The 27,124-nt window shown below is 45.1% G+C and overlaps 1 protein-coding gene across 1 annotated transcript in view; it reads left to right on the top strand.

The window, feature by feature from the left end:
• The first annotated feature begins 7,188 nt into the window (after positions 1–7,188).
• LOC126989378 (uncharacterized) overlaps positions 7,189–27,124 on the top strand; it is a 30,038-nt gene continuing 10,102 nt past the window's right edge. Inside the window, exon 1 of the mRNA XM_050847987.1 lies at positions 7,189–7,216. Within this exon, the coding sequence (XP_050703944.1) occupies positions 7,189–7,216 (28 nt within the window). The remainder of the gene's footprint in view (positions 7,217–27,124) is intronic.

Below are 27,124 nucleotides of genomic sequence, written 5' to 3' on the forward strand. Positions count from 1 at the left end.
AGGCATCCGGACCCAAACATGTCTCACAAGCCCGTCCTCCACGCCCTCCAGGCCGGTCACGCTACCCGATACCCCAAAGGGGAGGACGGCACGCCGCGCCACCTACACGCCCATATGGGAACGCGCCCACGCCAACTACATGTTATGCTTGTGGGTATGTAGGACACATGGCTCGCGATTGCACATATGGAAGGCAATATAGGGGTGCCTACCACCCACCAACGGGCTCTCGGTACCCTCAGTACCAGCCCACTCGAGACAGGCGTCAGCCTGTCTCGCCTTGCGCTGCCTGGCGCCCGGAGTACACGGCCGGTCCCTCACCCCGTAGCTCCTGGGTCAACCCTGACCACGAGAAGAACAAAAAAAACACGACCCCAGAGTAGCTGCGGCAGTCCACGGCCCTACCAACGCCCTCACGTTGAGATTGTGCGTAGGCGCTAATGCACCAAAGGAGATGGTTTACGCAATGCTAGACACAGGAGCAGGAGCGTCCCTAATAGAAGAAGATTTATTTAGGAAGGTAGGCGGGAAGATGATAATTACAGAACCTCTCTCCATACAAGGGGTAGATCGGACTCAATCCTAATAAAGGAATAGCCGAAGTAGTAGTAGACTTTGGGCACGGAGAAATTATAGAAAAATTTGTAGTAATATCACAAGGTATAGTGTTACCAACAGCAGTTTTGTTGGGCCTAGAATTTATGTGGAGACAAAATGTGGTAGCTGCACCGCTGGACACACCTGGGCAGTTTAGTGTAATGGTGGGCGCCTACCCAGTGGAAGTACATTCCTGGCTGCGGACGATATGAGCCTGTACCCAGAAGATCATAAACCTACTTTAGACGAGATGGAGGAAGTACCAGTGAAAGCATACGCTATTAACGTGGCGTCCTTGCTCCCAGGCACGGCAGGGTATGTCACTCTGGAGGCAGAGATTGGCAGAGCCCAGCAAGCCTTATTTCTCCCAAGGTCCAATGATATCCCTTCTTCATTTTTATTTCCCGGGTTAGTAACCTTAACTCCTAACGTCAAACAAACCAAAGGTAAATTCATCATTCCCTATGCTAACCCAACTGAAGAAACTATTGAGATGCCAACAGGTGAAGTGATGGGACACATTTATTCTTGTCACTCAGAATACTATCAATCATCGACTAATGAATGTGTAGCGGCTGTCACAAAAACAGCTACAAAGCCGCCTGTCACCCAGTCAAGTAAGCAGATGGTACTCGATAAGCTGATAGACGAGCTATTTGTACCCTCACAACGGGAAAATTGCTGTCTGAAGGGCTTAACCCGCAAGTATCCTGATGTGTTTGCTCTAAAAAACGAGCCACTCACTATTACCCCCTATTATGTTCACACTTTAAGGCTAAAAAATGACAAGCCTATATATAAAAAGCCATACCCAATACCAGTAAAATATCATAAAGAAATAGAGATTCAGCTCAAGGACCTTGAGGCCCAGGGTATTATACGCCCTAGTGCGTCACCCTACAGCGCACCTCTAGTCCCTGTTGCTAAAAAGGATGGTGGAGTCAGACTTTGTCTCGACTTCCGCGCTCTGAACGATGAATTGATTGATGACAAACATCCACTCCCTAACATTAACCTCATTTTGCAACAGTTAGGGGAAAGTAAAGTATTCACCTCCCTTGATTTGCGCCAGGGCTACCACCAAGTCCCATTGGCAGAGGAATCTAAACACTTGACAGCTTTCACGACACCTTATGGCCTCTATGAATTCACTACAGTCCCCTTTGGATTAAAAACAGCACCTGCAGCCTATCAACGGATCATGAATCAAGTTCTCATAGGTCTGACAGGAAGAATTGTACATGTATACCTTGATGATTTGATAGTACAAGGGAAAGACATGGACCATCACCTAACGAACCTCCATGCCGTCTTGGACAGACTGCAGAAGGCTCACCTGTCCTTAAGACTAGGTTAGTGTTCCTTTTTCAAAGAGCAAGTAGATTATCTGGGTCACATTGTTAGTGCTTCTGGCTTGAAGCCTCAGCCCTCAAAGGTACAGGCGGTGCAACAACTCACTCCTCCGAAAACAGTCAAAGAACTTCAAGGTTTCCTGGGATTGGTTAACTTTTATAGGAAATTCATTAAAGACTTTGCCAAGATAGCATCCCCACTTAATAATTTACTCAAATGGAGGAAAGTAACCAAGAATGATAAGACACATCTGGAGTGGAATGAAGAGGCATTGCATGCATTTAGCACACTAAAGAACAGTCTAACGACTGACATTGTTTTAGCCTTTCCGGATTTCCGGAAGCCCTTCAATCTCACCACAGATGCGTCAGATAAGGCAATAGGTGGTGTGTTGCAACAAAATGATGAAAATGGTAGTTTACGTCCCATAGCATATTTTAGTAGAACCCTGAATGGAGCAGAACGTAACTACTCAGCGGTAGAGAGAAGCTTTAGCAGTCATCTATGGCCTCAGTACTAACCGACCCCTTATCTTGGGTTATAGGATACACATCCTGTCGGACCATAGACCACTGACTTGGCTGTTAAAAAGCACAGTACCTAGCAGCAGGATTGCACGCTGGCAGACACTTCTAGGAGAATTTGACTTTAGTATTGATTATCTCCCAGGCTCCAGCAACATGGTAGCAGATTTTTTGTCAAGGATTAGGAATCAGGAGAGTGACGTGATAGAAGGCGAATTGGATGCTCGAATTATGTCTGTCACCCTTACGGGTGGACAGGACACGTCTGTCGCCTCTCCGGAGGGACATGACAAACAGGATAAGTTTCTCCATTGGAGTCTTGCTGGACTCATGGAGCACCAGGATCGCGATCCTGAACTGAGAGAATTGAAGCATGCTTTTGAACAAACCACCGGTGGTAACGTACATGAGAGAGATGAGAGAAAGGTTGCAGAGAGGAGCAATGTAACGTTAAATGCAGCTAAGAGGCACTTCAAAAAACTGCCTCTTAGTGAAGTGTGTAGAGAACGGCATTCTCTACCGCGATGTTTGCGATGAATACAACAAGCAGAAAAGACTGGTTATCGTTCCACCAGCTACATTCCTAACGCGTTAGCTTTGGCGCATTCCATGCTACCTGCAGGGCATGGAGGCACTAAGGTTACGTTGGCACGCTGTCGCAAGTTTGCGTACTGGCCGGGAATGAAGGCGGACGTGGAGCAATATGTCAGATCTTGTCCTGTCTGTTGTCGGTTTATGAAGAGGATCCCCGCCAGCTCCACTTATGAGGTATCCAGAGGTTGGCCAACCGTTTGACAGAGTCCATATGGATATTGTCGGACCTTTGTCTGTTTCAGACGAAGGCTATAGGTATGTACTGACAGTGATAGACGTCCTGTCACGCTTCTTGGTAGCAACCCCCCTTCGTACGAAGGCAGCCAAGGAAGTGGCAGCTGCGTTCTACAAGAACGTAGTCTGTGTACACAGCATCCCGCCGATTCTAGTCACGGATCAAGGAAAGGAGTTCGTCAACACTCTCTTACGAGAGTTGACTCAGTTGTTACAGATTGATCATCTAAGGACAACTCCTTATCACCCGTCTGCAAACGGTGTGATAGAAAGGCCTAATGACACCTTAATAAATATCTTGAGAACTTTGTGCGAGGACAATCGCGGTATCTGGGACCAAATGCTTCCGGTTGCAACACACGCCTACAACACTGCCTACCATCGTGTTCTGAAAGATTCACCATTTTTCTTGCTTTTCTCTCGGGACCCAAATGTTCCTTTTGAAGTGCTTGAGAATAAACTCCAGCCTTGTTATGATGTTGACAGCTATAAAGCATTTACTTCTAGTGTCGCGCAGCGTACCTATAAACTATGTCAGACCAATATAGATATAGGATGGCAGGAGTCAGAAAGAATGTTTAGGAAATCCAAACCCAAACAGGTGGTAGTAGGAGATCGGGTCTACTTAAGGCATGTATGTACAAAGGGCGAACCAAAGAAGCTCCAGCCCTTGTTCAATGGACCTTTAGGGTGCTAGAAAAATAAGCCCTGTAGTCTTACGACTGCGTCAGGTTAGAGGTGGTAAGATCAAGACAGTTCACACAAATAATGTTCAGGTCGTTCACGAGGACTCTCTTGGCTTCCATGACTCTCCTAATGTCAGGCGTGCATACCCTCTCCCTGATCAAGTAGTAGAAGTGGACCCACTCCCATGACTTATTCCCCGAGCCGCTGCCATTGTCTTTCCAGCTCCTTCCGAGCTCTCCTCACCGGCTCCTGTCTCCTCAGATGCTTCAGAGGTCCCCTCATTGGTTCCCTCAGCTCCTTCAGAGCCCTGTGTCAGTCGCTCATTACGCTCCAATACGGTACCCCCTTCTCTCCCCAATGTGATGGACCGCCCTCTTGAGTATCGCCAACGACCAACGAACTGATGCCCCCTATAACTACAGATCCTGGGTGTTGCCCTCTCCTTGTCTTCCCTTGATCCCTCCCGGGAGCAACCCATTCGTCCCGGCCTCGTCTTCTCCCCAGTCTTTAAGATGCTGTTGACAGGACGGTACTATATTGTCCCCGTCGTCATCAAGACGGACGACATCCAACGTCCTCTCATCAACGTGGCAAATCTAACAGCGGAAGTTTCATGGTCGATTGAACATATGAATCAATCGTTCCCTACTGTTGGTCTACTCAGGCGCACTCTAGACTCTTTTCACATTGAGTTTGAGAAGTTATTCAAAGATCTTAACAGCTTTCTGTCGGCTATGAGTGGTAGAGATGGAAGCCCGTTTCGGACTCGCCAGAAGCGAGGGGCCGTGGATTTCCTTGGCTCGGTAGCAAACCTCCTTTTCGGTACGGCCACTCAGGCCCAAATAGATGTGATACACGGAAGCTCTCCCAGCTCTACACTCTGTCCACAGACGAGAGACGTCAACTTAACCTCCATCAGGAAGTCCTCAACGCCACAGTTCGGGACCTCCGTCATATTCATTCTGCCATCTCCCGTCTAGAGTCCGCCTCGGCTTTGGCCTCAGCTATTATCCGTCAGTTCTCACTAAAAACCTTGCAAATTGAAAGGGAAATGCGTATTTTGGAGACTATCCTTCTCATTCAGTTGGCACTTAGTGACCTAAATCATGATACTCTGAATCTCAAGCTTGGCCTTCAGCAGCTGTCCCAAACGCAGGTTTCCCCTCTCCTCCTTCCAAATGATGTACTATTTCGTGTGCTCAGCAATGCGTCACTCCATTACCCAGGCTTACTTTTCCCTGCAGCACATGAATATTTAGCATTGTATAGAGATGTCTCTAGGGTTATTTCTAAAGGTACGCTTTCCTCAGGAACCCTTCACTTCTACTTACAAATCCCCATGAAAGGGGATCCCTCTGACGTGTTCGATGTGTTTAAAATGGACGCGTTGCCTTTTCATCTTGATGGCACGCCATATTTTCTGCACACCGACACGCTTTCCACTTACCTTGCGGTTTCTGAAGACCGCACTCACTATATACTCTTAGACTCCTTGGACCGCTGTACTAAACACCACCTGCTCTATGTATGTCCCCCTGTCGCCCCTGTCTACTCGACTTCTGTCCAGCGCTGCGAGATCGCTCTCTTTCTCGATCGCCCAGACGCCCTCTCGCTGTGTTCTAAGTCTCTCCTCAGAGTCTTCCCCCCGGTCTTCATCCCGTCTCCTGCGGGCTGGGTCTTCGCTACCGATACTCCCCAGGTGGTCACCATGGTCTGCCCGGACAGCCCGGTCTCCAAATACAGGCAGACCATCAACGGGACGGGTCTCCTCAGCCTCGGTATGGGCTGTAGTGCCCACTCCGACGCCTTCAGCCTCCCTGCCTCTGCTACTATGGACGGTGACGCCCCGCTGACGGTTCATCGCGCCCCCTTCCACATCGGACGTGACGTGGTCTCATCGCTCCTGGCCAAGACTCCCCTTGGACCCTTCCCCTCCCCGCCGCCGTCGCCCGGGTCGTCTCTGGCCCCCCCGCTGGACCTCCCTCCTGCACTTCACGCGCTCCAGGAATCCGTCTCCGGTCCCCCCCTTCGACCCCTTCCTCCCTTGGTGGGGGTGGCTGCTCCTCCTCGGCGTCGTCTTCGTCGCCGGTGGGGTGGCCTTCTTCTGTCTCTTCAGGTCCCGTCTCTCGCAGGCCTCCTCCCCCACGATCCCGCCATCCCCGTCTTGGCCCTCCATGGTCGTCCGCCGGGCGGAACGCTTCGTGCCACGAGGACGTGGCGTGATTTTAACGGGGGGGGTATGTGGTGCCCTGAGGGCTGCGACACCACTCGTGTCATCATCATCTTCACCGGCAATATTTTCCGATGACAACAGCGGTATCGACCGCTAAAACACAACACGGACTCCAACACATGATTGTCCCCAAATGCACTGTTCATTTACCAACCTATACACAATTGCAATTGCCCATTAACGCACCCGCTTATCTCTCTAAGCCAAAACACAATCAACCGAGGCCAAAACACAATCAACTGCGGCCAAAACACGATCAACCGCGGAACAAAATGTTATGAAAACAAAGCTGCGTCACCGCGTGACAGCTACACTAGGATTAAAATCGACCTTATTACACATGTCGGTTAGGTAGATTATTGTATGAGCTCGGTGTGAGTTTGATGTATGACTCACACGCCTGACGTATTACCCTCGTGATGTCTGTATGTATGTCATGCCTATATAAGAAGCATTTACTCAGGCTAGACATCAGATCAGCCAGCACTCTGTTCGTGTGCGGTACACCCATTTGTCCTTCCCTAGACAACATGGGCAGAACATTCATCTTTGCTACTGTGAGTATGGAGTGAAGAATTACCATAGAGGAAAGCGTATCTAACATATCTATTGTGTTCTATTATCTTAGTTTTACTTAGGATTATATTTCTATGATACTTTATTGTGTGAGTTTTTACTCAATATTATACCAGTGTTAACGTCAGTAACCAATAGTGAAAGAAAACCTGAAGACTCATTGAGTCTAGTAAGCCAGTCGCTGGTTTAAACAATATTTTTACCCTCTGTAATATTAAGTAGTATTAAGGTAGAATAAAATACATATAAGAAAGGCGACACCGTTTCATCACCCCATTTACGAACTCCTTTAAATACTCCTAAAGTACCAGAATTTTAAGTCAAGTGTCACTAGTACAAACAGTGTGTCGTCTCCCCTGTGTGACCCGGATTACGGGTTACAACACCTCCATGCGCTTCGAGCTGCTCGGCTGCCAAGGTGAGAACGGAATATTTCTCAACCTGCTCGTCGTTAAGTAATTGAGTGCTACACCTGCTCGCCGGTAATCTGTGGGTCCTCCTGCGATGTGTCTGTCAGCCCAGCGATACTAACAACACATGCCCGAAAAATTTACCATGATAGTGAAAACCCTCTTTGAGTTGCCATATTTTCATGGTGTGTTGTTTATATGTACTTTAATTAAGTTCCTGAGAATGGAAACATATATCGAAGGTAAAAATATTGAAGGAATTAGACCCAGAGGGCCGATGGGACCGAGCGAAATTCTCAGAGTTGATTTACGACGTAATAGCGATACTTTTCAAGCCTAACTGCTACAACCACAGTATAATTCCGAGCCATTTTCCATCTTTCTTACGACTCGCTGGCAGAAATTTTAGCTTGAAATATAGTCTCCCGCTGCTGATAAAGACCTCATGATCAGTTTTGGATATGTCTTACTGTAGTTTTTTTTCTCTCAATAGCACAATAGTTCTTTGATAATCGCTCAGTGAGGTGTGCATCAATTTTGTGTTGTTGTTGTAGTTGGAATAGAAGTATATTGTTATTTTTTAATTGAAGGTCATTGTTATTTTGTATTTTAAACAAGAATCTTGGATAACTTTGTGATGTCAATATCTTCCTGTGTTCAAACCCATATCAGAAGAAATGTATTCGTTTCGTTGCATCCCATAGGACTAGATATTTAAGTATGCCATGTACACCACCCGCTCTAGAGAGGTGGTGTGTTCGTAGACCCGCGGCCGAGAGAAGGAATCACACAGCCCCGTCGAGATGGCTTTTTTGTGCCTTTTCTCAGATTGTTGCGCTGATTGCCTTGACACCTTTTTCTCTCTAAGTGTAATCTTTGGTGAGGAAAAAGTGGGCAGAACGTAATCGGAGAGAGAGAGAGAGAGAGAGAGAGAGACTGCTGGAAGGGATTAAAAAAAGAACAGCGCAATATACTCTTCCGCAAAAACCTGATCCATCCGATAAAGCCTTCACCTGCCGCCCGGCGTCCTAATTGTTACACTCGCCGAGGACCGCCGCGCTGATTGGTGATCTTATAAGTGCGCCGCAGCCACCAAAGGAATTGAACGTTTTGACCGTAGAAAATTCAAAACTACCGCTCCTCAGCTGACTTTATCGGCAATTGGCTTTTTTCTCCGCCAATGGCTGGCTCCCACTTCCCTTACGCGTCCTGTCAAGAGGGCACTTTTCTCGCCTAGTTGTTCACTGTTACTCTGATGCGTTACGTAACATGGCTCTAAGGAAAGTATCTGCTGCACTGCACAGGTGTACGTTCAACGTGTGCACACCGTTCACGGGGCATCCGTGATATGAACGAAGTCATATAGAGGTCTTCTTCATTACTTTGGCTGCGTCAATCTCGAGTAGAACATACGAACATAGGAACGTAGGAGTCTGCAAGATGCCGGTAGGCCTGATCAAGGCAGCTCCTTTGAACGTAAGCTCCTGTGAATCTAACCCCACCGAATATCACTGTCCATTAATTTATCTAATCTATTTTCGAATGTGACAATTGTATTGGCACTCACCACAAGACTGCTCAGCCTGTTTCACTCGTCTACCACTCTGTTTGTAAACGAATTTTTGCCCACGTCCCTGTTGAATCTGAATTTATCCAGCTTGAACCATTACTACGTGTCCTACCTGGTTCTCTTACCAACATAACCTTATGAATATCTCCGCTATTAAAGGCCTTCATCCATTTATAAACCTCGATCATGTCTCGTACTCTTCGCCTTTCTAGAGAATGCAAGTGCTTCACTCTGGGTAACTCATTGATTTTTACATCCTCCTAAAAGAAAGTAGCTTTTTCCTTCATGTTGTAATTAATATAATACATTTATAATGCATGAAACTTTTTACTTTGCTTTGCTACACTTTTATCAGTTACCTTCTTACAAGAAAAGAAAAAAAATACCTATTCAATCCCCCAGTTATCGACTTTGCGCTTATGACAAGTATGCAATCATAGTCAGCCAAGCCACCGGTATGCAGCGGTGATCAACGCCTTTATCCAGATCATTACTAGAATTCCAGTCTCTTAATCTACGATAGCAGGCAGCGAAATCTTAATTCACAGATTTCTCCAGACGAAAAAAATGTCCGTAATGAGATCTTGATTCATATTTTATCAACACCGAAAACCGGTACCATTTTGGCGAGTCTAGGAACTGTTTGGAAACCTGTCTTTGAGGGACCAAGACTGTGTAGAAGTAAGCCTACGTATCGCGGGTGTGAGGGAAGGAGACGAAAGGAGCAGAGCCGGCCAAGGCGCCGGGTCCACCAACCCAGGCGCCGCCACGCCAGCCCTCGGGCCCTCGATGCAAGTCTTCTTGGCTTACTCTCACTTATCTGCTCCTACTTTTTTTGGTATAATTAAAATGTTGACAGGCTCTTATGAAACACACACACACACACACACACACACACACACACACACACACACACACACACACACACACACTGTATATGTATCCGTCTGTTTGTCTGTCTGTCCTAGTGAGACAGGTAGACAAACAGAGAGAGACATAAAATAAGAACGCATCAGACGCACAGACACACAGGCGGGCGGCCCTCAGTGCTGTCAGGCCGTGCGTACCATCCCGCCCTTTGTCTTCCCTTGATGAATGGCCGTCCTATCAACCACCAACGAAATAAACACGTGGAAGGGCAGACTGAAGCAGGTATTCATAAAAAAAAAACGTTAAAGGAGATAATCATAAAGCCAAGTTTTCTCGGCACTACATTATGGCTGCTCTTCCCATCAGCGAGACAGATGCGGCACCAACGAGACATTGCCTTCTTCAAGAAACAGCCTTTACTCGGTGAGGGTCATCCGATGTTTCATTTCATTCTAGTTTAAGTCCAGTTTACCAAAGTTGTGTCGGGACAAGTAAACCTTAACGCTGGGTCACCTCTCAGCAAACCCTGGATTTAATTGCGAATAATGAGTTTCAAAGATCTTGAAGGGACGCAAATTTCTTCAACTCCGACGCGTCCAGCAGGAGACAGCAGACGGCAGGTTGAGGTGATGTCCTCAGGTTAGGAGAGTCTCTGAGGAATGTGTGCATGGTTACGGTCACGCCGCTCAGGTGAGGAGAAAGTATTTCTAATAAGGAAGTGATAAAAATCTCCCCCACTACAGGGAAGTGAGTTTAGGCCTAGATAGCTCTTTTCAAGAGGCATTCAGACAGTGCTTGTAGATGCAGTGAAAAGAATAGATCAGGGTTTTGATAAAGACATAGATGTAGGCCTGGCTGGGCGCAGCTCTTGATACATAATGTGAGTGCTTGTCTACTACCTCGGCTCTTTCGTGGGGAAGTGGTTAGCACGCTAAACTCGAATCTGCAGGTCCGGGTTTGAATTCCGGCCTGGGCAGTCGGCACGCAGCGCACCCAGCAGTTCATCCTCCCTTTCGGGCTCGTCAGTAAATGGGCACCTGGGGAAACGTGGAGATTATAAATTGTGGTGCCTCGCACATGACACCGGACCTGTACCCGGGCAGCACCCGCCACGTGCTCTTGGGCCAGCGAGAAGGAGACGAGCACCGACGCCACGCGCAGCTGCAGCATGTGCCTCCACCTGTACCTGTTATTTCTCTGCCGAACAGTTATAATTACGGCCGTCAGCAGATCGCTGGCCGAGGCCTCCTGTCACGTGCCACTTCTTAAACGCAACATCAGCACGCAACGGAAGGGAAATGCAAGATTCAAGAGGTGGTAATTGTTATGTATATAACTTAACAGCTGACACCACTCTCTCTCTCTCTCTCTCTCTCTCTCTCTCTCTCTCTCTCTCTCTCTCTCTCTCTCTCTCTCTCTCTCTCTCTCTCTCTCCACCGCTCCGGTAGCTTAGTGATAAAGCTGTGTGCTGCCTGGCTTCGTGGCCTGGCAGAAGGAGGTTCGAGCCCCGCTCAAAACGGAATTTTTCCACTGACGAAGAGTGATTACTATCCTCCCTTTAGCAAAGGGGATCGGGTGTGTGGTGGGTGAAGGTCCCACCAGTACTCAGAGATCGACTAATGAGCCTTGCTGAGATCGGGAGGGTACTTGCTGGCGATGACGAGTCTAGCTCGTGAGTAAATTACACGGCAGGGAGTGCATTGGCGTTCCAAGGATAGTCAGGGGCTCGGGCCGGCAGTACTTCCCCGCGCAGCGACTCTTCACACCAGGGCCAGTGGTTTAAAAAGAAAGAAACTCGATAGCTATGAGCATGAGGAACGTTACGCGACACATGAGTAGCGTGTGACAGTCCAGTGGTTTGCTTGACATTGAGCGAGAAGGCGGCACGGACGGAGGCATATCATCAAGTAGTGGAGGGCGCCGTGGCTCACTTGCAAACTCTAAACTAAGTAAGACGTTATCAAAGTGGCAGGGTCATGAGGCAGTTGAAGGTGAACTCTGTAAATATATCATGATCGCAGGGAATGTGAAAGCTGTAATGGTATAGATCATCACTCCTCAACTCTTTTTTTTATAGGAGTGATCTGCGTTTTTTTTTTTTTAATTATTGTTTGCTCCTTTGTGTGTGTGTGTGTGTGTGTGTGTGTGTGTGTGTGTGTGTGTGTGTGTGTGTGTGTGTGTGTGTGTGTCCTTGAGCTATTTCCTTTACTCTAAAAAAAAATATTGAAACAGGGTCCTATTGTTAAGGTTTCTTATGCGTACCTAATAAGGAGGTGGATTTCTGTTTATGGTGAAGGTGAACAAGTGAAGGAAACATCCCAAAAGTGTTGTATGCATTTATTTACTTTTTTCTAGCGGTAGGGATTTTACGACTAAATTTGTTACCTTTGGCCACACGTTGAGTAGTATCGCGATCCTGCTTGTCCTTTCCCTACCCTTTTCGGCCCCTGTTATTTTTTTTTGCTTTCTACTGTTCGATAAGAAAAAAATATCAAGCACACAAGGCTGAGGGAGGTAAGGCAGAGCGGCAGGAGACTGATCTTACCCAGCGTGTGATCAAAGGGATTGGCCACAAGTTTGTTTGCAAGACTTTTACCGACTGATAAAGTGAATAAATGCCGACAGTGATCCAATATTTTCTTCTTACCTCTTCAGTGGTATAGTTAACAAGAAGCGATATAGCCAGTACATGCCCAGGTACGATATGGGATGCACCTTACTGTTTGCATTGTGAAATATGCAATACACTTGTGCTCCGTAATTGCAAGATAATATTTACACTAAACTACCGGTATTGTTATGTAAAGTGGTTAAGATCTCATCAAGCTAAGACATCGTAGTGTCATATATCACTTACAGTAAGACTACCACAATGAAGAGAGAGAGAGAGAGAGAGAGAGAGAGAGAGAGAGAGAGAGAGAGAGAGAGAGAGAGAGAGAGAGAGAGAGAGTGGGGGGAGGGAGAGAGGGAGCGAGAGAAACATCAGGTATAAGGTGTGTAAGCGACGTGTCACAGGGAACGAGGGTTGTATGGTGACGTTTATCTTCTTTTGAAATTAACGTCTCTATTAAGTCGCCAAATTTATGAGACCGACTGACCGGGAAGAGGCTCTACATTGCCCTGGACGACCCCTCCGCGACGTTTCTTTCTCTCTTATTTGCTTCCAGTCTTGTATATCTCGAGATGGGCAACCTTCCCCTCTCTTTACCTGTCACTGCTTAATACCAACCCCAGTACCGTACCTTCTCTTCCAACACTTCTTTTTTCGTCCCCCCCTCCCTCTCCAGCCCCACATACCAGTCCCTTACGTATGTCATCTTCTTTCTGTGTTTCCTCTGTACCCTTCCTCTACCCCAACTAACCTCTGCTTTAATCTCCTTCTTCATCGCCTCCTTCGGGCTTTCTTCGTCCTACACTCCTCAAGAACATCTACATAGCTCTCACATTTGTCACATTCCGTCTGTCTTCAGTCTTATATATTTTTTTTAAGTCTCTTCTATTATGTTTTTTACCTGCAGTCTTCTTTCCCCCGTTCTCCATCCCTCCTCGTCTGCTTTCGTCGTCTGCCAGTCACTTTTTCAAGCCCTTTATAGACTCCTTTATGGATCATTTTTAACGCTTTCTACTCTGTGTTCCTTCTCTACGTACTCCTCCCTCCGTTTCTCCTTTTCTACTTCTTTCCACCGTCCGCCTTGTTTAATCTCCTTAACTTTCCTTTCCTTCCTTCCTCCCTTCATTTCATTCCTTCCTTCTTAACTTTCCTCACAATCACTTTCTACTTCCTCCCTCCATCAGTCATTTGCTACGTCCTCCTTCAGTCTTCCTCCTCCCACACACTCGCTCTCTCTGTCTCCTCTGCCTCTCTTCATTAGTCCTGTTTTTCCTCTTTCTTCAGTCTTCCTCCAACACTCTCTCTTCTGCCTCCCTTCATCAGTCATTTGCTACGTCCTCTTTCAGTCTTCCTCCTCCCACACACTCGCTCTCTCTGTCTCCTCTGCCTCTCTTCATTAGTCCTGTTTTTCCTCTTTCTTCAGTCTTCCTCCAACACTCTCTCTTCTGCCTCCCTTCATCAGTCATTTGCTACGTCCTCTTTCAGTCTTCCTCCTCCCACACACTCGCTCTCTCTGTCTCCTCTGCCTCTCTTCATTAGTCCTGTTTTTCCTCTTTCTTCAGTCTTCCTCCCACACTTTCTCTTCTGCCTCCCTTCATTAGTCATTTTTTCCTCCTTCAGCTTTCTTCCTGCCACACTCTCTCTTCTGCCTCCCTTCATCAGTCCTTTTTTCCTCCTTCTTCAGTCTTCCTCCTCCCTCACTCCCTTTCTACGTACTTCCTCTCTTCATCAGTCACTTTTTTTACCTCCTTCAGCATTCCTTTAACACTTTTGTCAGTCCATTTATTGTCCTTCGGTATAAAGTCTCCACGAACACACCTTGGCTGCCTCTCTCCTCTATCACACCACCGTGAGTTTCTTTGGTCTCCTCACCCCAGCACTCATCCTCGACCATCGTCCTTCAGTTTGATCGTTAATTTCCACCTCCAGCCTCCTTTTAATCTCCAGCCCTGCAGTAAGCGTCATGACGCCCCCGCCACTCCTCGTTTGCACCTTGTTATTAATCCACGGCCTGAACACCGCAACACGGCCTCCATGGCTTGCCTGCCCCACACTTTGTTGTCGTAACTCAAGGCTTCCACCTCCCTTTGGAACCTGATACGAAATTTGCCTCTAATATCCACTTGTTAGAGCAGCCTGACTACTGCTAAGAACGTTTTGCGTGTTTATAATTTTTTTTTAATTCTGGGGAAAAGTTTGAACCTGATTGATTTATATTGATAAAAAAAAATACCCCAAAAGTTCAACGCTGTTGCTCTTGTATTTCTTTGCCTTTCGCTTGTTTAACATGAAAAAAAAATCATATAAAATAAAATATCGTGAATAAAGATTATCAATACATTCCACAATTGTATTGTTTTTACTTAGTCTGTAAAACGGTTATGTCCATTCAGTATTAATAATGTACATTTTCAATAAATATATTAGAATTAGATGCGGTAACTTATGAATATATCTAATTAGTGATCATGAAATATATATATTAGGGTGATAACTTTTTTACAACCTCATATTCCTGTGCCATTATGTGATGAACTTTTATGAAAGAATAATTAAAATCCCATTTCTAAGTCATTTTGATGAAAAAACCTCACGCACAAAATGATTTAAAAAAATTCAATATTACAGTTTTCGTACAATTGTTGACATCACTCAAAGCAGAATCCAGTCTGAACAAAAAGCTTAAAAGTAACATGTATAGTATTACAAAAGCTAAGAAAATACAGTAACAAATCAATTAGTCAAATTAATGTCATTGGAGAGGATGAATCTGAGAGGGAGGTTGTCCTTGTTGCGGCAGGACTCGTGCAAGTCCTGCATAACTTTAATTGCTCGCTCGCAGCATTGGTTGCTTCGGGCGATGTTGATGGGTGATGCTTCTGTTTTCCAGTGAGTTTCTAGGCATTTGAGAGCCTTTGGATATCCATCCAAAGCAGCTGATAGTTCATCAAAATCTTCTTTGCGGAACAACTGGTCACTGAACCAATGGTCGGCCCATTGGTACGAAATAAATGAGCAAATTTTTCGCAGTCTGATTCGATTTTCAGGCATGAGAATGAATGCAAGTAGGGCTAGAATGGCACGGGAGTTCCAGCGTGCATTGCTGATATTAGGAATCTGCTTGAAGTTCACAAAGGGCATGTCATTTTTCTCAGTGAAGTGACGGAAGACACGTGTGAGATGGTACAGAAATTTCATGTCATCTCTCCAACCGCCTGTTTCCTTGATCTCAGCCTTTCCATTGCTGAAAGCTGCCTTCATCTGGTCATACTTTTTCATCAAGTCATTGACAAAGAAGTACTCAATGTGTGGGGATTTGGTTGAACCATGGAGCTCAATGTCCATTACTACACGGAGGATGCGATCGAGCACATGGTGCTGACAACTGATGAACTTGGGTCTTGGATTGCCATTCTTTTCAAACATCTGCTGTAGTAGAACCACAACACCTGTCTTCTTCCCAGTGTTGACACTTGTTGTGTCAGCAACGATCATATGAACTGATCCCCACAAGTTGAAGTCCTGCAAGACACCCTGAAGCCCTTTGGCAATGGTTGCAGCGGTACCATCCTTCAACTGAAGTACAGCCAATTTGATTTCCCTTGCTTCATTTTTTAGGACCACTGCTTGATGTTCAACACCATTCAGTTTTTTGCCATCAAAGTGTAGACTCCACTTTTCTTGATGAAGTGTGTCAATCAAGTGTTGCCTGACTTCAGCAGCTCTCCTGTAGATAGCCTTGTGGATTCCTGGCTGACTTGGGGTTGGAATTTCCATGCCCTCACTACTGAGCTGACGGCACACTCTTGCTGCTCCGTGGATTGATAGCTTTGAGCTTGTAACAAGTCGTCTTGCAACACCAGTGGAATGATGCTTCCTTGTGCTTGTTGATGGTTCGGCTTCATCTTCCCAAGAACTGTCCTCACTGGAGTCGCATGAGGCTGTGACAGTTTCAGAAGAATCTGATGCTACTGAGCTGCATGCAGTTGCCGAATCAGAGACATTAACTTCTGATGTCCTCCTTCGCTTGGATGGGTGAATGGTCTTGGCACTGGCAGGTTTGCCAGTGGAATAACCCACCTGACCTTTGCTCTCAATTTGCAGTCTATAGAGATTTTCATCCTCTTTGCAAAACCATTGACCTTTCACCTTGGTCACATCAAACAGTTCATTTAATGGATCAAAGTTTTGCTTCTTTCTGCAATAGTCATATTCCTGCAAGAGTTTTTCCAGTTTTGCATGAATGGCTTGATCTGATATATGGGGGAAGTTTAATGTTGTACTCCATAAAGCTTTTATCTCCTCAGCAATTAGACTGACCCTCTCTTTCCGTTCCTTGGCAATGGATTCAAGAGATTTGAAACGTCCCATCACGTGACTTTTCAGGGGCATGCGGCTCCGGTCACTCAAGGGTGCTTCACATACTGCCACATTGCCTCTCCTTGATGCTGCTTGGAACTGGACCAAGTTGTTTGTCCAGGTTTCTTTGTTCTTCTCCGTGGTAGAAGAGCTCTTCTTGAATGACATGTTGCAGGTACTGGACTAAGAACGCTCCGCTATGAAATTCTTCAACACTTCAGGACGTCCTGGAACCAGAAATTTACAAGGTCACAAAAGCATGCCCAGAAGGAAGTAAAGACTTCAGACCAGTTGACAATGTCATGAAAGGAGCCAGAATGGTCTGAAATTGAGTAATTATCAATATATGGGCCTAATAAACAATCTAGAACAATGTAGAAGGTTCTACCATATTCTATATAATTCCAGAGAATATTGGAACTCTCTGGAACACTGTGACCCACTTCTAATGGAAACAACAACTACAGCAGCGCCACTAGTGGTTAACCCTGTGTAACACACACATACACACATACACAGTTTCCCGCATCAGGTCTTATAAGTTTTGTACAAGTTGAAATTCTATTGATGCTTTAATATCCTAAACAGCTACAGTGTAATATATTTTCGAAGTAAGTGTACTAGTAGTTATACAATATTAAAGTAGGCTGTAAAATGATCAATAGATTATTTTTGTTACCAATTAAATGCAAGAGCAGCAAAAATAATCAGTAGATTACAGAGTCAGAGTTACAAACTTACAAAGTAGGCTAGTAGGAGTAGCGTAGCACAGACACCTTTGCAGGACGAATGATAAAACACGACTGAGACCAAACACGCAAGCCAAGTGGGCACTGGGAAGACAGGAGAAGCTAACACGAGTTACACGACGCGAACGTGAAGTGTACAGGTCCGGTACTCGGTAGTCGGTACTGCCGTACTGGTCATTTCTGTCATTCTGTGTAGCGAGAAGCGAGTCTCTCTCTCTCTCTCTCTCTCTCTCTCTCTCTCTCTCATATCCAATTTACTTACACCACACCTTGTAGTAGTTGTATATCGGAGATAAATGATATCATAATCATACCAGTAAAAATCCCGGGAAATCAACTCAAATCCCGGGAAATATAACAGGTCCATTTTGGTCTAAAATCCCGGGATCCCGGGAAGGAAACCCTAGTCACTAGCCTACCACATCATCAACTCTGAAATAATTAGTAACAACATTTATTTCATCTTTCAGGTACTTAAATTTTTACTTTTGAGAAAGTAGTGCCAAAGAGAACATCTGTGAATGTTTCCTTATCTTTACCCAATTCAGCCCTTATTTACAGTAATTGCACAGGTTTCAAAGTGCTTTGTGCGTGACCTTTTTTGATATCACAGTGGAATAAACATCATTTCGGGCAATTGTAAGCAAAAGTTCATTCATTCATGTTACAGGAAATCAAATTTGAGAGAAAAAAGTCAAAAGTTATTATATATATATATATATATATATATATATATATATATATATATATATATATATATATATATATATATATATATATATATATATATATATATATATATATATATATATATATATATATATATATATATATATATATATATATATATATATATATATATATATATATATATATATATATATATGTATATATTGCTTGTCGTCATACATATCAGTTTACAGTTGAAACATTATTTTGTTCTCTTTTTTTTCAGTTTCGTAGAGCTGAAGTCTCTCAAAACTTCGGAACACTGGTTTGAATATTTAGTAAGAGGATTTCTTTTCATCCGCATTTACTTTCCGGTTTCTCGAGTTGGCATTTGGCCGCGTGGGGGGCAGCCCATCTGGCCGGCCTCCACCGCACCCCGCCCCTCGCACACCCTCACCTACACGCAACGCAGCCACTAATTACAGATCAGATGAAGTGATTTCCGATAAATGCAATTCTCGTACACGACCCTCACACGGGAGGAATACATAGGAATACATAGGAAGAACAGACACCAGAAGACCTATCGGTCTATGGCGAGGGTGTCTGTTTACTACCGCTACTACTAGTAATCTACGTGTGGTAGGACAGGACAGAATAGATGAAGGGATGAGGAGCCGGAGTGTGGATAATTTGTTGCTCCCTTAACTGATACGCATCTCGGTGCAAAGACCCTCGGCGACGGTGAGGACAGGTTCATTGTCGTTTGTAATTGCCTCCCCGTCAAGCTAATTAGCGTACTTAGAAGCAATCTCTTCATCTCTCTCTCTCTCTCTCTCTCTCTCTCTCTCTCTCTCTCTCTCTCTCTCTCTCTCTCTCTCTCTCTCTCTCTCTCTCTCTCTCTCTCTCTCTCTCTCTCTCTCTCTCTCTCTCTCTCTCTCTCTCTCTCTCTCTCTCTCTCTCTCTCTCTATATATATATATATATATATATATATATATATATATATATATATATATAATTATCCATTTATCTATCTCCTGACGGTCATACTGCCTCCTGTTGCTGGTATCGTCTTGAGGTACAGTGAAAGTCAGGTCTGATCAACTCCGTGATCTTATAGTTCTCTTCAGCCACTTGAAGACATTGAAAAGTGGTGAGAGGTTTAAACGCAGATGTCAGCTATCACCTCACCCACCGTGCTAGGTTAATCTCCATTCAGACATATGAAAAATATAATCAATTCTTGTCAAAATGGAATATATGAATACAAGAAGTTAACCATTTCAAACACCGGGATTTATTATAATTCCGTAAGTCTTTCTAAACAAGCAGCGTATCAATATCGCATATATGTTTAAATAATAGGGAGGAGAAGAGACGCTATCTCCTACGCTGCTGGTAGCCCTTAATAAGGTGGTTAATTGGATTTAACCTTAATTTATGCTAAGACGGGCACGGGGCTGGGCCGCCTGACGGGTGCAGATCGTGCGGCGGCGGCCACAAACGACCGTATCATTCCATCTGCCCGGCGCGGAGGAAAGGGTGTGTGTGTGTGTGTGTGTGTGTGGGTGGGGGGAGGGGGGGGGGGCAGATTGCATCGCCAGCCTGGCGCTATACGATCCCAAACACTCTCTCTCTCTTACACACACACACACACACACACACACACACACACACACACACGTTACTATAGATGAAGATGATTATGCGTTTTTTTCTATTATTTTCTTTAGTTAGGTACATTATATGCATAAATAAAGTGAGTTAGTGAATCAAAAGTTTAACTGACAATATAAAAAAATATTTATGTCCCCTTTAAAGAAATTGGACAGTTATCTAGAGGATGCCGTCCTGCACAAACCAGTAATCTGATTGACGAAGTAAATGCTGAAGTTTTAAGCTTATATACAGTTGCATAAGTTGACTTGATTTGAATCTTGAAAAAGGGATGAAGAAATTTAATTCGTTTGCGGAAAGAGGAACGAGTTTTGTGATCCGACATTAGGTTCTGCCGTTGATGGCTAAGCTGCGGACGCTGGGTGTTGTCCTAACGAGATTAGTATCTACTGTGCGTTGAGAGTTAAGGAAGCTTCATTATATTAAATTTAAACCGCTTGCGAATTTTCTACTGTTCCTCAGAGGTATAAATTCGTGTGCATCCATAAACTGTATCCGAGTGTCTGACCATTGCCGTACATTCTTTGCAGGGAATCGTGTGAGCTATGGAGATCACCGCAGTTTTCTCACCAGATTCAAGCATTTTTTTAACAGCTGATTTTTTATGTTGTTATATATTAGTGCTTTCCCAAATATTCTTTCAAGTAAACTAACGGCGTCACCGGTCGTCAGCCAGCACAGGTGATGGCCGTCCGCGATGGGAACCTTTTTACCTGTGTTTCCGGCCCCGTAATGGTTCCATGCAATCCCGAGCACTAAAAGTATTTACCTGGTCGTGAAGGCAGCTAAGCGTTTTTAATTTGGGACATTAGCGGTTGACAATAGTTTCGCAGCGTAATATCGGGAAACGTTTTTACGCGGAGGCAATGAACTTTGTAGCGAATTTAAAGCAGCTTTTTTTGTCACCTAAGCAACGGGTAATGTTTAGCGAGGCAAGTGTTTGTTTTGAAATGTAAATAAATGCAGGTTTGTGAGAAATGTAGGAAGTGGAGACAAGTTAATGCTGTTTGGTGTGTATAGGAGTATTTATTTATATTCATACTTATTTATGTTGTGACGTAAGCAACGGTAATCTTCAGCGATGCAAATGTTTGTTTCTAAGTGTAAATAAATGCGGTTTTCTGACAAATTTAGGAAGTGGAGGCAAGTTAAGGCTGTTTGGTGTGTGTGTATTTATTTATTTATTTATTTGTTTATTTATCCTTTTATAGGGCGTGTTGTTTTATTTCAAATGTTAAGGTTTGGGCTGCTGGCGACAGTATCATGATCAGTAACCTTGACCCCCGTGTTCTTAAACGTCTCGGCGCCTTAGTTCGCCTGTTTGAAGAGCCTCTTGTAAAAGTTCCGGGTATTTTCATGAACTGCTTTAGGTTCATAGTGATATTTTTTTTAATTTTTTTTTTTACGTCTACTCCTATAGCGCCGGTAGGCTTGCTTGAGGGGCCTTGATGGTGTTCGACCCCAGCCCATCATGGCGCAGGCAAGTGTTTAGAGTGGCGCCATCTTCTCTTGGTTTGACACGACTTCCGCGTCTTGAATGGGTAAATCACCCCCGACAACCCGGTTAATCTTTTAATCTTCTCTGTGGCCTTGAAGAATAGTCGTAATGGGAGGACGGTACGTTTAGGAATATGGACCTTAGTCTGTCTTCTTATATAACACAGACTCGGCACTTGATAATAAAACACGTGCTAACTGGTTCGAATACACGGGACTGCCATTGCGAAAGACGTCTTGGGTCGGCAAGTCGCGTGATTGTGGAGTTTCTGAGCGTGAAATTCAGTCTGTGAGAACTGGAACATATGAGTCGGGTCACGGCGGCCCCCGTGCTGGTGCCGGCCAATAAATCTTCATCCTCACAACCCAGGCGGCGCGGCGAGGCGGGTGGGAGGCGGGTAAGTAGTGTGGCAGCACTTAGCTTTGCATGGCCTCGCCCCCGCCACGCCAGGCATATCAGGGCAGGCTGCATATACCCAACCTCCCTACGGGTATGTGGTCCCTGAGTGAAGACGCTCGGCTGTAGCTTCGAAAGTAACAAAGTGGTGCTCTGGAAAATACCCTCATTGTAATTCCCACTCCAAATTATTCAAAATTACCACAATTAAACATAACCTAACATCACCTTACCTGACCTAACCTAACATAACATATCAAATCAGAGATAATCTAACCCGAGCTAATCTAACCTAACCTAACCTAACCTTACCTGAGCTAACCTAACCTGAGCTAACCTAACGTAACTTAACGTAACCTTCCCTGTTCAAGAGTGGGCACCCCATATCATTAGGAACATAGGAAATACCCTAACCACGGGGTGCTCTCGAAAATACTCTCATTGTAATTCCCACTCAAAATTACCTCGTATGACTACAACGAAACCTAACATAAGACAACCTAACCTAGCCTAACACAACCTGCCCTGTTCAAGAGTGGGCGCCACATACCAGTAGAGATTGGGAATATGCGGGATTGACTGGCCGGGGGTCGACACTCAGATGAACGGTAATTTGATCCGGGACTCACAGGTGTTGCTCGTTGCTGCCCTGAATGGGACGAGGCTCTGGACATGATGGCTTGGTGCTGTGAGGGAGGGCCGCTACGGGAGCCAAAGTAGAGGTATATTTTATTATTTTACAGTTTTACTATTTTATGTTTTTTTGTGGATTTTATTATCTTGGTTTATTGCTGGACTCTGTGTATTCTTTCCTTACTTAGTTGAACTTCATCTTATTTTATCTGTACTGGACTATACCGGCCCTTGTTTGAGATCAACTTTAGAATTCTACTTCTATAATTCTTTTATTTGTTTTTAGTCTATTTTACGTTACATTTTCATTGTTTATGTCGTCACCCTCATAAGATAATCGCCTAAGTCATTTTCCAGAGATTTCCAGGTTTTTGTCTACATCAATCTTTCAATATGTGACGCCCATTTTTGTATAGTTGCCCTCGTCATTCAGGGTTTGAGTGTTCTAGAATTGACCTTTTCATTTCTTCCTAAATCTTAAGGTCTCTGGGAGGTGCCAGTCACCTTGTCCTTGAGTGTTTCTGACGTGATGCATGATTGGCACCTCCCTGAGACCTTGTCCTTGAGTGTTTCTGAGGTGATGCATGATTGGCACCTCCCAGAGACCTTGTCCTTGAGTGTTTCTGACGTGATGCATGACTGGCACCTCCCAGAGACCTTGTCCTTGAGTGTTTCTGACGTGATGCATGACTGGCATCTCCCACAGACCTTATCCTTGAGTGTTTCTGACGTGATGCATGATTGGCACCTCCCAGAGACCTTGTCCTTGAGTGTTTCTGACGTGATGCATGACTGGCATCTCCCAGAGACCTTGTCCTTGAGTATTTCTGACGTGATGCATGACTGGCATCTCCCACAGACCTTATCCTTGAGTGTTTCTGACGTGATGCATGACTGGCATCTCCCAGAGACCTTGTCCTTGAGTGTTTCTGACGTGATGCATGACTGGCACCTCCCAGAGACCTTGTCCTTGAGTGTTTCTGACGTGATGCATGATTGGCACCTCCCAGAGACCTTGTCCTTGAGTGTTTCTGACGTGATGCATGATTGGCACCTCCCAGAGACCTTGTCCTTTATGCCAAGCAAATCGATTCAATTCAATTCATGAAGAATCATTTGACTCGTCATGAATCAGCACCGTTCCCACTGGTCGAGTCAGAGTCAACAGGCAGTGCCCACGCTGCCCTGGGGAGCATGGATGTAGACATAGCGCTGTTGCTGTGGCTAAGGTGGGGTAGGCATAGGCGTAGAACACGATGATGGGTGCATGAAATTAATGCTAAAAGACGTGAATCTGGGAGGTTTGGATTTGTTCTTATATTTGATGAATAACTCAGAATAAACTATCCCGACCTTGATGCATAGGATCACATATAGCACGTCGGTCTAGTGCTAAATTGATCAGGACGCACGGATGATTAGTCCTCTGCGGATTCGCCGTGACTCGTGAAAAAATGGGCCAGAGCGCATCAGGGACTCGAATCGTCACGACGCTGCGTGATTCAGACTGATTCTGTTCACCTGGTGTAAACAGACCCATTTGAATTAATGCGGCGAACCAAGACGAATTATGAATCGTGTTGATTTGAATCGAATCGATTCGCCTGGTGTAAAAAAGATGGAAAGTCTCGTTTAGTCGGCGCAACATCTGTGGTCATATGCCGGAGAGAGACAGGCGGGGAAGGAATCATAGGAGAAGGGAACAGATACCAGGAGACGGGACACAACACCCGATTAACACCTGGTACCCATTCACTGCAGGGTGGACAGGGGCGTAGGGTATCGGAAAAGCCGCCCAAGTTTTTCCACTCCGCCCGGGAATCAACCCCGGGCTCTCTCGGTTGTGAGCCGAGTGTGCTAACCACTGCACCACGAAGCCCCCATCGCCAGGTGTAAACGTAACCTTATGTGTTGCCCGAGCTCCAGTCCACCATATTTCCACACCACAGTGTGTCACGAAACACATGAGAGATTAATCCAGATCAGGAAAGGGTTTTGCCAGCGCCGGGGTATCGAACCCGCGACCAGCGAGATAGGAAAGCCACTCCTTAACCAGTCGGGCAAAGAGGAACTCCCCTCGCAGAGTGAGTTATGGGAGGCTTGCCCATCAGGCGGCTCAGACACTACAATAAGTACTTGTATGCTCTCTCTCTCTCTCTCTCTCTCTCTCTCTCTCTCTCTCTCTCTCTCTCTCTCTCTCTCTCTCTCTCTCTCTCTCTCTCTCTCTCTCTCTCTCTTACCCCTCCCACTTTCCCTCCTCCCCACCCCTCCCCCTTCCCCTCCTCCCCACCCCTCCCCCTTCCCCTCCTCTCCACCCCTCTCTCTCGCTGCAGGGGTGACCGTCAACGCCCTCCACCCCGGCACCGTTGGGACAGACTTCTTCACGAGGGAGGAGATGGCGACGACCTGGTGGCGCAAACTCTTCATGATCGTCGGCAACTTTGTGATCAGTCTCTTCGGCAAGGTGGGCTCATGACAGACAGACAGACAGACAGACAGAGAAGAGACAAGAGGAGAGAGAGAAGGAGGAAGAGGAGAAGGAAAAGGATAGGAAGGGAAGGAAGAAATAATATATGGAGAGAGAAGAGAAAGAAAGAGGAAAGGCGAATGGGAAGAAGGATAGGGAGGGGGAGGGGGAGAGAAAGGAGAAAAAGGGAAAGGAAAAACTGAGTCTGGAAAGGAAAGAGAAAGTAAGGAACAAAGAAACACAAAGGAAGAACAAACAACAGCAGGCCTAATGGTCCTTACGAGGCTGTTTGTGACAAGCTACACTAACTATTTAAACAAAGGTGGAAGATAAAGGACAGAAAAGGCATAGGCTCCATCCCCCCCCTCCCCCCATCCCTCCAGCCAAAGCTGGCAGGAAAGGAAAAAGAACCATGCAGCATGGAAAAACTGCATGGAAATCATGTAGGAAACATGTTAAACAAACCGCCAATTCATTATTTTCTACTTTACAGGAAATCAGAAAAGAACTGTCATTATCTCATTTGGCTTAAGATTTAGGCAGAAATGAAAAGGTCAGTTCTAGAACACTCAAACCCTGAATGACGAAGGCAACTATACAAAAATGGGCGTCACATGTTGAAAGATTGATGTAGACAAAAACCTGGAAATCTCTGGAAAATGACTTAGGCGATTATCTTATGAAGGTGACGACATAAACAATGAAAATGTAACGTAAAATAGACTAAAAACAAATAAAAGAATTATAGAAGTAGAATACTAAAGTTGATCTCAGCTAAAATAAGATGAAATTCAACTAAGTAAGGAAAGAATACACAGAGTCCAGCAATAAACCAAGATAATAAAATCCACAAAAGACATAAAATAGTAAAACTGTAAAATAATAAAATATACCAAGGCGTGTCACGGTCAAGAGTAAAACTAGGTAAAACATTAAATTTGAGCATCGTGCAAGATTCATGGCTGGAATTGTTGGGCTTATAGATGTTTTGTTTGGCGCGTTTTGAAAATGGTTACAGTCTTCCGAATATGTCGAGGCCGGTCTGGCGTAGCGGGTCCTTTCCTCTTCTGCTTGTTAACAGTCCCAACACCTATCTCTTCCTCTCCTATGTAAGCTATAGGTAACATATGAGAGGAAAAAATAGGTGTTGGGACTGTGTGGCAGAGCAGAGGGGAGAAATGGACCCGCGGGAGCCAACGCCAAAACGGACTCGACAATTTGGTTTCACTAGTGAGGTGGCGTGTTGTGCATGACCCGGGAGGCTGTGCCAGAGGGTGGGTCCAGCCACTTGGAAGACCTGGTGCCCAAACAGGTGTTACAGCGGGGTACACGGAGCAGGTCTTTCTGTCTAGTGGTGATACTGTGGGCATGCATATCGCTTACTGTAGAAACAACCGGATGGGAGGATTTTTATCTATCAGATTATATATTATTACTGCGACCTCAAGTTTCTGATTGATTTTCAGCCATCCAGCTCCTTCAAGAATGGCGTGACATGTTTACTCTTGGCAGCTCCTCCAAGGGAAACTTATGTGGCGATATTTTGTTGTTTTTGGACTCATTCGATTTGAGTAGAATTTGTTGTTCCCTGAATACTAATGCAGTAGTTAATAATGCTCATGACTATAGTCTGTTCACTTAAGTCTGCCCCAAGCTGACAACATAAGCCTAAGTGTGTTCGCAAGCACAGTGTAAATTAGCCGAAAGTGCTGCGTGAAAAAAACACAAACAGAGGTTAAAGAAAACTTGGAAGCCATAGCAGTAGCAATCAGCACTCAGCTTGCAAACACGCTTTGGTTTATGTTGTCAGGTTGGGTTAGAGTCACTTAAGTGAACAGACTATAGTGATTGTGTAACAGTAATTCTAGCGTTTTTGTTAAAATGATCCCTTAATTTATTCGCATACATTAATGCTCCATATACTTTCCTACCTTTTTCTGCGATGTATCAAACAGTAAGCGATCATCGAGGTGCACACCCAGGCTCTGTAGGGACGCACGGGGGTGATCACGCTATCGTCCACCTGCACGTGAGTGTCGGGTGGAGCCTTTGACAGGCGTCCCTGCTCCCTATAAACATACATTGCGTCTTTTTGGCATTGAGCATTAGACCATTCTTGTGAAAATATTTTTTTGCTAATTTTACGGTTTCTTCGCTTCTGTGCACCAAATTATTTAGGTCGTCTATTGCCTGTGTGGATAAACTGTGTGTCATCTGCGCACTGAATGATTTCACAATTTGGTAAGAAACACGAAAGATCATTTACAAATATGATAAACAGAAAGGGACCAAGCACTGAGTACCTTTGGGGCACACCATACGAAATGTTTATTTTGCCAGACATTGTACTGTTTATGCGCACCGGTTGTGTCCTTTCAGTGAGTCGCTGTGAAACCAGAAAAAAATCAGTCTTTA

The sequence above is a fragment of the Eriocheir sinensis genome, unplaced genomic scaffold (assembly GCF_024679095.1).
Source record: "Eriocheir sinensis breed Jianghai 21 unplaced genomic scaffold, ASM2467909v1 Scaffold1140, whole genome shotgun sequence".
Taxonomy (NCBI): domain Eukaryota; kingdom Metazoa; phylum Arthropoda; class Malacostraca; order Decapoda; family Varunidae; genus Eriocheir; species Eriocheir sinensis.